We start from the raw sequence: 13,264 nt of genomic DNA on the forward strand, positions 1-13,264 counted from the left end.
AATAAGAAAAAAACACAATAAAAGTCTTATTATATCTTTATAAAATGAATATTCTCTTTGCAGCTTTTAGCAAATTCAGGAAATTTGAATTTCTAACATCAAAATGGAATGTACAAAGGAGGAAAAAAATATGACTCACCCAGACCCCAAATTTGATATTTATATCTCTGATTGAATCTATTTTTAAAGGTAAGCATAGTGACTGCACCTGGTTTTAGATAGTAAATAGTAACATATATGTTAACCTGCTGAAAATTAAGTGATGCATCTGATTTCAGCCAAAATAAACATGCCCATTCCATTTTTCTGGTTTACTTTGTCTGCAAACCTGTAAGATTTTGTGCTTAGCTTATTCATCTAGGCAGAGTGATTTCTTTTGCATGGCTCATTTGGGCCATGGAGGATTAGCAAAGTTTATGTATTGAAAACAGAAGGAAAGAAAGGCGAGAAAAATAAAAAGACTAATTAATCATATAGTACATACATCAATACAATATCTTCTAAATCTCAATCAGTTGTTTATTGGTTGGCAAACAAGTTTCACTTTTACAACAAATATTAGTAATGAGGTCATCCAACTTTGAGACCATACAAAATGGATCATAAATTAAAAAAAAAATTATATGTGCTGCTAATTTACCTTTTGTATTCCTACATTACTCAAAATCCTGTCAAATAAATAAATTTTCCTGTTAATAAACAGAAGACTTTTTTTTTTAAAAAATCACTTCAAAATAATTTGACCTTTCAATTCTTACTATGAGGGAGTGAATTTCCTCTAAAAATCGGTAGTGCAGGTGCCCACTTGGGGATCAGACTGAGCATTCAGCACTTTAATGCCTATGGAAAACCGTTTTCACATGCAGAAGTCCCACTAGTTCTATAGACACCTTTTGACTTCTAGAATCATAGCTAGTGTCCTGGTGATGAACTGCTTGCCAAATATGCTTTGCATTACAACAGATGTGCCCTGTAAACATAAAAGTTTGTCCTGCTCTAGTTTGCAAAAAACACTGTTGGAAATATCCTGACTGCATAAAGATATATAGTGAGGGAAGGAAGTCTAATTTTATTTATTTTATTTTTTTGTAAAAAATAATTTGTTTGCATTACTAGAAAATGATTCTTATAAAGTGATAGTTTCATTTATTTATTTTTTGCCAGGCGAAGTTTTAAAGGAAAAAAAGGCGAAAAAGAAAAAAAGAAAGAAAACGAAGAAAGAGAAGAAAGGAAGGAAACTTTGCTCTCTTACTGGTAGACAAACTTGCAAGACCAGCACAAAAGAAAAAGAAATTTTTTTTTTTTCTACTACATTAACAGGACTCAAATTCTGGAGGAACAGAAAGCAGACTATATGTGCAATGCTAGTATCTGTACATTACATAGAAATTGTTCAGCTTTTTTCTGCCATTAGTTTTATCATCAGTTAATACAGCAAATCATAAAATATGCATTTAGCATATAATTCTAGAATTCCCCTCCATTTCATTATTAATTTTGTTGTTTTATTTTGTTTTCCACAGCTATTGCAGTTGTGGTGAATTCAGGCTGTGAGTGACCGAAAACCCTATGTGATACAGTTTTGCTTTGCTTTTATGTTTGCTTGTGCAGCACTCCAATCTAGATGCAGCATTGTTACTAATTTCAGACAACTGTTCTGGCCTTTTAAAAAGCAGGTCCTTGTAATTTTAGTAACAGAGCATCAGAGATGTTAAAACAGACACAACGTAATTCAACAAGGCCACAATGAGTGCCATTTTCTTCATATCTTGTTCATTAACATAATGAAGTCTCCATCTGAAGGGGAAAGGACAAGAAAGGATGGGGTACAGGAGAATTTTAGCAGTTATCTTTCTCCCCTGGGCTGACCTAAAAATCTCATTTAAAAAAAAAAAAAAAAAAAAAAGTCTGAGAGTTTGTGTTTGTCTTTTGAGGACAGCATAAAGATTTAGGAGTACACACATTATTACCACTGCTTATATCAACTCAGAACAGTCAACAAGATGTTAGCAGTTTTGTTGGTTTCAATTTCTGTCTCATCTTCTATAGACTAGTGACCAAATGAGCAGGTCCTTTTGAACTTCCCTCGGGAGGGGTCCCATCTTTGTTTGGAGGAACTATAAATCCATCACTGCTGCCGCGACCTAGCTGGTAGTAAGTATGCAGCTGATGGACGTGGTTTCTGGAGCCTAGGTTTGGCATGCTTTTGTAGTAAACATCTTCGGCATCACCACATTTGGCCGGTGGGGGTTCGGTCTGGGTGCTGGTGGTAACACTCTCTGTGGCGGCCACACCAGCCAGTGTCGGCATGCTGGTATAGAGAGAGTCTCTATGGGGTGACTGGAGATCTTCTGTGTGCTCGTTGGTTAGCAAAGGGAAAAAGCTCTCACTGTGGTCTTGGGGGATCCGCCTTCTGGTATAGTGGTGTGGCTGGTGGTTCTCGGTGGAGTATACTCTTGGGGGCAGCAAAGGAGCATCAGATTCCTCATGAATGAGTTCCAGGCCCAAACTCTCCTCGTGGTTAAACGAGGAGGCATCATCCAGGACAATGGCATCTTCTTCCCTTCCACTGCCAAGGTTATTCACCAGCTTGTTCATTAGATTCCTGTTCTGTTCGCTGGAGCGCTCGTGGTTGTTCAGGTAAGAAGGGATATAGTTGGAAGTGAGTTCCTTCAGAATCTTTTTCTCTAAGGCGGTCTCGTTATGGTTATAGCCACGGTCTATGATTTGCACACAGTTGCTCAGGTATTCGCCGCTGGCAATGCTGTAACTATTGCCATGGTTACCATTCAGTGGTAGAGTATCCATGACACTTGTATCCCTGGCATTGTTCAGAAGCCCCTCTGAAAAAGATTACAAGATACTATGACATTTATATCCAACAAGTCATAGAACACACACACAAACACAGAAGCAAAAACATTCATCGACTATGAAATATGTATAAATTGCTAGCATTTACTTAAGTATAAAATGTTTGGAAGGAAACCTAAAATATTATTAAATCTATATATGTGTATAATTGGACCAGTGATTGAAATCATATAAATGGGAAAATCATATTTAAAGTAGATCTTTAAAAGAATTTTTAAAAACCTATAAATTATCAATTTGCAATTGCCACACAAACATTGGCTGACATTATTTGAAGTGTATTTGGTTATAACTTGACGAAATAACACAAAATTTTGGTATAGTCATTCATAGCTTTCAATTTATACACATCAAAGTCAGTTAAATAATTCATTACCTTTAATTTTACATATTGTCTTAACATCAAAATAGGTATAATATTAACATAATTCATGTGTGGTACTTTGAATATACTGGTCAAAAGTAAAAGCAATAAGCAGTGTCTAATAAATTGATACTTAATTTTGTAAGATTAAAAATAATCTCTACATAGAAAACCACAAAAGGATTATGTTAAATTTGTCAGAATGATGAGGTCATGAGGTAATGTTTAGTCAGATAAATGGCACGTCAAAAGAACTGACACCTAGGAATTTTCAAAACAAAAGTATTTGGATTTACTTTCCAATTTTTTTTTCTGCTATAAGGACTTTGGCTGTTATTATATGCTATGTTATTGTATACTATCCCATCAGAGATTTTTTTTAGGGTCATTAGGTAATACTACAAAAGAATGTGGAAAGACACAGGTATCTGGTGCCTGAAAACATTGTGTCAGTATTAATGTTACCATTGTGTAATGAATGATGGATTTGTGTGCATGTTAAAGTTTGGGTTTAAAAGAGGATAAACATTTTATTCTGGTAAGAAACAGCTGCAGTGAAATAAATCTGACCACATATTTCTTCAAGGTTTTTGCCTTCCCTTGAACGAACAGAAATCCGAGAATCTATAGTAGTTTCATAAATCACTTCAAATGCAACCACAAAATGAAAAAAACACATTTAACCAATACTGGTAAATAAGAAAGGGTGTTTATTTACAAAAAAATTAATTGGAGAATTCTATTAAACTTCTTAATATATTGGTAACTTGTGAAAATACAGCATTCATTCTATATCTGTGATGCAGTTATTTATCAAAACCCAACTAGTTTCATTACTGGTTTAAATTATGTGTTTCAAATATGTCAATTTTTATTTGGACTCCTGATGCATACTGTGTATTCAACTAGGACAGTTTTCAAAATTAGCAATGCATAAATTGTATTAATAAGCAGCCATCACAGACATAGGGTGAAGCAATTTATTTTCATTTTATATCTTGTAGACAAATCCACAATGTTAAGAAAAAATAAAAGTAAATGCTTCTTAAAGGGCTGTATGTGATGGGTGATAGCTTTTGCAGAAGCTGCTATGGTATGCTTGATGGCTATGGTTGGATGGCTGATGCATTGAAACACGTGTTTATTATTTCGGTTTATCAATGCATTAGGTAAGGGCTGAAAACAGCCATAGTAAAATAAAGTGGATATGTTGCACGTGACACATTTTTATGATGGAATGTACTAATAAAAATTAAAAGTTTATGAATTACTTAGCAAAAATAAATGCTTAATTTAAAAACAATTTAACTCACACAAACATTACATGAAACTTAACAACTATGTTGATTATGTGACAATAAAAGAATCAGACAACAAAAGCGTCTAATCTCTATTAACATATATTTATATAAGTTGATTCATAGGCTTTTTAGTTTTTAAATTGTGAGATGAACTGTTTTTAATAACTACATCATCTATATGTGATGCAATAAAAGTGAACTAAAAAAAATTACATTTGATATGCAATGTTTAGCTTTACTCCCATACTTGTCTCTCTGTAGGGCTCTAAACGACAGCATGAAGAAAAGGAAAGAAAAAACAACAAGTAAGCTTACAGCGACAGTAGAAGAAACATGAGTAAAAAGCAAATTGATGATATGCAGAAAAAAGAGTCAAAGGAAATAATTTCCACTGCCCCAAAATTCATGAGTCTGGGTTACATGATTTCTCATAATTAAAAATACTGAAATGTTAGTCAGAAAATAAGAAATCCCCCTTAACACATGCTAATATACTGAGTCTTTTAAAAAGTGTTTCCACCGTTTGTAAATTTCAAACAAATACACACTTAAGATTATCACATAAACCAAGGAGAGTAAAAATTTGAGGGCAGACCATGACTATTTTCACCAATATATTTCAATGTCACATATGTGTGTGTATGTTAGAGTATACCTGCTTCAAGGAATGTTACTTAATTTTAAATTTTTTCGGTAAAAGTATAAATAAAATCTGAAGCTTTTATACACAGAGAAACCAGAGTTGAAGACTTTCATAATTGTGTTCATTTTTTCCCACCTTCTGTATCTTCTCTTTTCCTGCACAAAAGTTATTTCCCTATTTTATATATATGAATTTTTAAAATCAGTTTTAAATAAAAACTGATCAACATTGTCATTTTTGGAACTCATATTCAAAGGTTGTGTAATTATGGAGGAAAAAAGATTAAATGTATTTATTATTCTGAATACAGAAAATGTGAGAGGGGAAAAACGCAACCAACAATATTAGGTTTTCTTCTGGATTGTTGCACAATTGTATGTGATCAAACATTTTGAGACTTGATCCTTTAAACAACAATCCTGTCCAAATTATTTTTTAAGGGAAAAAACCTCTTAACCAAGTTAACAGAGTTGTTCTTGCTGATTTTGTCTACAAAAAGACTAAAGTATCATAAAATAAAAACCAGCAAATTCACTGGGCCAGATCATTGCAAAGGGTTCTATCTTATTATAATTTAATGATAGTTTAAAGAGACAGTTTTGGTACTTTAAAGGTTGATTTGCTTCTCAGAAAAAGATCAACAACATTTCAAAATGCAAAGGAAATCTCTTTTAAAGTTTCAAAAGAGTTTAAGAATAAGAATTTGAAAGGAAGGGCCAAGCCAGTATATCAAGAGATGTAAATGCCTGGAGGCTCATTATGGCTCATTCCTTAAATGAAAACATTTTAGAACTGGAAAACACATGAGAAATCACTGAAGTTCAATTCCTACTTTTCAGAGAAGAGGAGACTGCAGCCCAGAGGGGCTGAGCCTTTATCTAACACCACACCCTGCTAATATGGCAGAACTGGGATCAGAAAAAAGTCTTCGAGACTTCTTCCAATTCTGTCTAGCTTCAATCTCCTTCACTTCACATCTGCCTTAGGCTTTGAATACTATCACAGAAAATCTATTTATATACATTCTAAAATGATCTTGTATTCTTACCAACTGTAATATATTCTTCACTATATTCCATTCTAGGACTATGTTTCTTTAAAGTTTTAGATTTGAATTAAATTACTTTAAAATGTAAATTATTTTAGTAAAATCATGACTTCCTCTCTAAATTATGTTTTGTTGACAGGTTTTTGTATAATGAGATTTATCTTTACAAAAATTAAATTCCTAATACTGACAAGAAGATAATGGTCCTAATACTGACAAGAAGTACTCAGCATGAAATTTAAAACATTTCCAGATAGACTCTGAATTCAATGTAATAAAAGTATATTATTCATCTTCATTTCTAATTCTGTATGCTTCAGTGACACAATAAACACATCTTTACATATTTTAAATAAATGGTGTTACAACCAAGAATAGATACTTTAAATCAGAATGCTTCTATGCTTGGATAGCATTGGTGCAACTGAACCAGAGGACCCACAGAATAGAACCAAGTGGTAATTCAATATAAACCACTCCAGTACATACCGAGCCACCTATATTTCATGTAAGATTTCACCTTGCCAGTAAGAATATAAGTGCATTCATCTGAAAGCATAAGATTAGTAGCAATATGACAATCACCAAGATTTATTTTTGGTCAGTGGTAAAAAAGAATTATTTTAAGCACTACCATAGTTTCTTAACATCTTAAAAAATATTAAAACATTATATAGTGTACAATTCAACTTCTGACTCTGGAAAACATTAATAAAGTTATTTACTTTTTTTTTTTAAAGTCAGTAAAGTTATTGAATTTACTGGAATAAAAGACAAATTCATTCAGAAGAATCCTTTGTGTATTTATTGATAATCTCAGTAGCAATAACCAATCATAGATCCCAAGAATAAAAGTTTGTATCAATACAGTATTATTTAAAATTCTTACATTGTGAGAATTGCAGTTTGATAGTTTTTATGGAAGTATTCCATCCTTGGAAAAATCTCATACTTTAAGATACCAGTAAAAATAAAGTAAGACAAGAAGGCAGATATTGAATTAGGAAAAACATACAGATTAATCAGTGTTACTTTTTCATTATATAAGAAATTAGAAATTATATCTGAATTAGCAAAAAAGTTAAACAAAATGTGGTCCAAATTTATTACTTGTTTTGAAATAATTACCTATGACTCTTCTATGTAAGGTGAATAAATGTAGAATACATTTAATTTCCAGATAGGGTGAAAATCTTCATTTAACATCATTCAAAATTTACTAATATGTCAGCACATATTAATATGTTTATAATGACACAATTAACCTGTCACTTGTCCTAAGGAAAATAAAGAAAAAAGCAAAATAAAACAAGCCTTTATAGGGTCTACTAAATTGTCCTGCCAAACCACATCTGATACATTGTGTAATGTACAATTCATTGAGTGCTACAATGAAATAGGGACATTGAGATATAAAGAGACACTTTAGGTGGGGTAACCAAGAAGAAAGACCCAGAAACTGTCTCATATTGATGGTTCTGATTCATTACAGAAATGGAAGACTAAAGGAAGACAGGATAGCTGTTTCCAAGTATTTAAAGGATTGCCATAGACAACAGAAGAATGCTTTGCTCTTCTTTGTTCTAGAGGCCAGAGACAAATTTCAGCTTAGAGGAAGGAAAAAAATATACATAACAAATGGAGTGTTTCAACAATAGAATATATGAGATTCTGAGGTAGGATGGGCCCCATTAGGGGAAATACTTAAGCACAAGCTGACAGAATGTCAGCAATGATGTAAAGAGAATTCGATGAGCTCTATGCTTTCTAATTCTAAAGACATGCACCCTTTAAGAAATTTGAAATTGAAAGTGAGCTGAATTATTTCATTGTATCGACAAATGACTTGCCTATATTCCTGCAGTCACTTTTGATTATTGACTTTGGTGTTTCTGAAATAATGTAAAATCATCCTTCGTATCTGGCAAGATGCCTCCTGAGGAAGCGCAGATGGTTTTAGACACACAATGGCCTTATTTTAACAAATATATCCTTTTCTGCAATGGCACATTCACACTAAGTTGCACATACTCACACCACTAATCTTTCACCTGTGACTAAGAAAAACAACAACAACAACAAAGATTTCCACAGAGGATAGTAGAAATGTTATTTAAAATTGCCTAGAAAATTTAAATACTGCCAGTCACATTCAAGTTGAAAGAATCATGGAAGTCTCTTTGTAATTGTGAATTTTCTTTCAAATATAATTTCAAGTAAGTGGATCACTGACTAGGACTTTTAAAAAACTTTTATTTGAATAATTTTCTCTTGTGGTCTCTTTACATATGATATATTTTAAGTTTTCTGTGTCCCTAACACATTTTTATACTCAGGAAAGATAAAACCATGTCCGAATGCTTATATTGTAAGTGGTTTTAAAGAGATCTATGGTTTTTTTTTTTTTTTTTTTTTTTTTTTTTTTTTCTGAGATACAATTAATTTTGGGGTCATTTTCAAGCTGGAGGACGTACAGAGGAACCATACTCAAAAGCCTTGTTTAGAAAAAGCAATTTTATGATCTGCCTGAGCCAGCTCTTACTGGCAATGGCAGAGCTAAGGCAGAACCCAAGCTGCTACTGCCCAGTACACTGTTTTTATCCTCCACTGCTTAGTTCAACGTAATTCTCCCCAGAGTTGATTTAAATGCTTTCATCAGTACTAATGGTTTGTGCTCAGAGTGTACTTTATGGTATAACAAATTAAGATTTATTTTCTTGATCTTGTAATATTAAGACTACTGAATCAAGTCTTCTTTTATGTTACTTACCTTAAGAAAATATCTCATTTCTCAAAATGAATACATAGATATTTAATATAAAAACAAATGAACAACAAGTACTGACAAACCACAATACATTTTATAACATTATGGAGAAACAAACACGTATTGATGAAGCAGGCATTTGTTTATCAGAAGGAATCCATTTCTTACTAAGGAAAACCTAAGGAAAATGGAAAATAAAAGCACCAAGAAGGGTGGAATGCGAAAGGAGTCTGCATGTCTGCTTCCAAAACAAAGAAAAGCAGGAGAAAGAAAAATAGAATGTGCCCATAAAAGCTACATAAAATGGGACTCTCACTTGAAAAACTTAAGATAAACTCCAGCACACCTTGTGCGTTGTACATGCTGACAGAAGGGTTGTTACAGACCGCCGGTTCCCCAAGCAATGTATTATAGGGATTGTTAGTACCATGCGGACGAAGCAGAGCATTGCTTATAAGATGATTAGCCATGGCTCCTGGAGCAGCCCCATAGAAAGACAGAGAAAAAAAAAAAAAAAGGTCAATCAGGCAAATGTGTTTGAAAAAAAGAAAGGAAACATTTAGAATGACAACAATTGATATAGTCCTGATTACAGGCAGGCAGCTAACTAGACTAAAAAAATATGCCACTTAGAGCACACATTTCCAACAATGCACATATCTGAGTCAATGGGAAAGAAAGAAAATGATTTACAATGTTGATTAAGCTACATTTAAGGTTTTCTTTTTCCCAAGGTGTATGTTAGAATATATTTCCATGCTTGCTAAAAATGAAAATGAAAATGAAAAAAGCAAAATCTAATCATTCATACAAACAAAACACAAAACAAAAGTCAAAAAAAGTTTAAAACAGGAAAAGAAAAGCAAAAATTAAAACATTCCCTCATTCACAGAAACCACTGGGTTGTTTCCAATGAAAGTAAAAAAGGATAAAAGGCAACATTGATGATGAAACACTCATTTGGAGAGCAGTTGTTGACACAACAGAATTTGACATTTCTGAAATTCTATGAAGAGGAATCATTTAAGATGAAATAAAAACAAAATATAATCACCCATTAGTACACCATGGTAAGCATACTAATTTGGTGATCTTACAAATCTGATAAAAAATCATAGAGATGCTATTTTTAAATATTGTAAGTAAATTATTAAGTTTACAATTTCAAGCAATATACATATATATATACATATATAACACTCCATTTTCCGTTTCCCAACTGGCTGTTTGGAATTTGACATAGCAACGAAACAGTATTAAATTCTTTCACCCTTTTGTGAATACTTTTTGTTCTTAGTTTCTAACACCATCAGCATGACTTGCAACTTTCCATCCTCCAAAGCCATTTAACCAAGAAGCAAAGATCAGAGGAGAAGTTTTATTAATATACTTAGGACATTTATGAAAATAATAGAATTGTGTATTTGTGTTAGATGAGAAAGAAAGAAAAAGTCACAAAGGAAAGGAAAATACAAATGGCATGGGAATAGTCATGTTGAACTGACAAGTATATGTTTCATCACAGGATGAAAACACAAGCTATAGGCTAGGAGACAGATTTGTATAACAAATTTACAAATATTTTTAATCCAAAAAAGAACTAGTATCGAGCATGCAGAAAGAAGTCTCAAAAGTCAACATTAAAAAAAAAAAAACTAATAGCAACAACAAACACTCCAATTAGAAAATGGTTCAAAAGCGTAAACAGATATTTTGTGGAAGAGGATACACAAGTGGCAAATAATCTTATGAAACAAATTGTTATTGGCCTTAAAGAAATACAGGTTAAAACCACAATGAGACATTACTACATATCTAAAATAAAAATGATGAAAAATACTAAATGATGGCAAGAATGCAGAGAAATGATTATTTGGACATCGTTGGTGGGAATGTAAAATAATACAGCCATTCTGGAAAACAGTTTGGCAGTTTCTTATAAAACTACTTGTGCAATTATTATGACACCCAGCAACTGCATTCTTGAAGATTTATCCCAGAGAAATGGAAATTTACATTCACACAAAAACCTGTACATGAATGTTCATTGCAACTTTATTTGTAGTAGCTCCAAACTGGAAACAACCCAAATTTCCTTCAACTGGTGAGTGGTCAAACAATCTGTAGTATTCCCATACCATGAAATACTAGTCAACAACCAAAAGGAACAAACTATTGATACACATAAAAACTTGGATAAATCTTTAGAGAATTTTACTGAGTAAGAGAAGTCAATCCCCAAAATGTACATACTGTTTAATTTCATTTATACATGTAATGTTCTTGAAATGACGAAATTATAGAAATGGAGAACAGATAACTGGTTGCCAGGGGTTAAAGATAGAGGATGGAAGTGAGTGAGTATTGTCATGAAGGGCAGCATGAAGCATCCTTGTGGTCATAAAATTATCTGCTCTGTATCTTCACTATGATGGTGTAAATATGAACTTACTTTGTGGGTAAAATTGCATAGAACTAAACACATACATACAATTAACTACAGGTTAAACTAAAGAAATCTGAACAAGAGTGGTGGATTGTATCAATATTAATATTCTGGGGTGATATTGCAGTATAGTTTCACAAAATATGAGGGAAACTGGGTAAGTGATACAATATCTCTCAGTATTATTTCCTACAACAGCATGTGAATCTACAATTATCTCAAAATAATAAGTAATTAGGCCGGGCACAGTGGCTCACACCTGTAATCCCAGCACTTTAGCAATCCATATTAAATTAATGAAACAACAACAAAAAATCACTCCTAAAAACTGTTAAAAATGAGAAGGGAAGTGTGGGTAGTAATATTTTCGATCTTTTCTAAATTATAACTCTTTGTCAGAGTAAATTATCAGTCAAGTAACAAATGTCTTAACCTCAACATTGAAAAAATGAACATCTCTTGATTTAAAGGACACTATCCCTTGTCAGATCTCTAGAGTTGGAAGGCATCAGTTCATTCAGGAAATAACTCATGTGTTTGCATCCTGTATTTCTTGCAAATAATTAGCGTAGAACTGTCACCGAATTTTTCACTTTCTAAGTGTTCAATATTTGCTTTCTGAAGATGTAAAACATATACATCTAAATGTTCTTACATAGTGCAATGGCAGATTTGCAATCTATTGTGTAATGGGCCTATAAGGGCATTATTTTCCATTAATGAATTAAATATATGGTATTTTATGAGAAAAAAGGAGTTCATCATAGTGCCTTTCAGACGAAAAAAAAAAAATCGTGCATCTTGAACATTTATATTGTTGATGTTCTGCAAATTTAAGATGAATAACAGGATTTAGTCTGCATAGCATATTAGAAAACCAAATTATCTGTAAATTATACTTCCCATCTTATATTTATTATTCTAGATATTTTTCAAGTAAAAAAGTAAAATTAGTTTTCTAATACAATAATTTCTAAAATCACCCTAAATAAGCATTTCAATAGAAAATGAAAGGTATAAGTTAAACTGAACTAGTGTAAAAAATCTTAAAAAACATATAATTGCCAAAATTCTTTATACTCCCTCAAAGATAAGGGCAAGATTTTTATGGCTAAGGCTTGCAGTTGCATCTCTCCGTATTTCCCTTCATTGTTATACATTATCTAATTTGAACTAATTGGAAAACAAATAATAAGGTAGGGAGATTGCACGCCACTCTTCTTCCTTGCTTCATATAGCTCCAAAAGTAAAATATTTCTTTGTCTTAAATAGATATACATTTTTTCCCTGTTGATCTAAAAGAAGATAACTTGAAAAAAGAAAAATGCACTTTTGAATAAGGAACAATTGATTTGGGAAGAATCAAACGCAAGCAAGAAGCGGATGACTCAACTTTCTGGTTTCTGTGTTTATCATTCACTTTATTGAAAAGCCAAGAATACAAGAACAAAAAAGGATTCATCATACAAAGAAAGAGGAGTTTTATATTGGATTTCTAATGAAACTATCAAAGTTTTTAAAAATATTCTATGTGGTTATATCGATCCTGGCATAAGCTTCCTTGTCAGTTTTTGTAAGTGTTTTCTAATTTTGAATGTATTTTAAAACTACTTTGATCAGTGAAACTATTAATCTGAGAAGACAGTTAGTTCTAAAGTTCATTTTCTTTTTCAATCATTTCTGCAAACCTGGAAAATCCAGCAACAATGGCAGAAATACTATATAGCTAAGTGTTATGACACAATGGTGGCTACATGGAACAATATTTAGTCTCAGCCATGTGGCTTTGGTAGGTTGCTTCTTCACATCTCAATGTAATCC

At 32.4% G+C, this 13,264-nt stretch overlaps 1 protein-coding gene across 50 annotated transcripts in view; it reads right to left on the reverse strand.

The window, feature by feature from the left end:
* Positions 1–498: 498 nt before the first annotated feature.
* Positions 499–13,264, reverse strand: part of ADGRL3 (adhesion G protein-coupled receptor L3) — an 857,692-nt gene continuing 844,926 nt past the window's right edge. For 22 of the 50 annotated variants that reach the window (XM_074039933.1, XM_074039928.1, XM_065545138.2 and 19 more), the window contains 3 exons: positions 9,344–9,472; positions 4,787–4,804; positions 499–2,843 (listed from right to left, as the gene is read on the reverse strand). In XM_074039933.1, coding sequence (XP_073896034.1) covers positions 2,044–2,843; positions 4,787–4,804; positions 9,344–9,472 — 947 coding nt within the window. In that variant the 3' untranslated portion in view covers positions 499–2,043. Of the gene's footprint in view, positions 2,844–4,752; positions 4,805–6,719; positions 6,780–9,343; positions 9,473–13,264 lie in introns of all 50 variants that reach the window. The other 28 variants (XM_074039937.1, XM_015450423.4, XM_045393264.3 and 25 more) reach the window with 7 other exon arrangements.

Source organism: Macaca fascicularis, chromosome 5 (genome assembly GCF_037993035.2).
Source record: "Macaca fascicularis isolate 582-1 chromosome 5, T2T-MFA8v1.1".
NCBI lineage: Eukaryota > Metazoa > Chordata > Mammalia > Primates > Cercopithecidae > Macaca > Macaca fascicularis.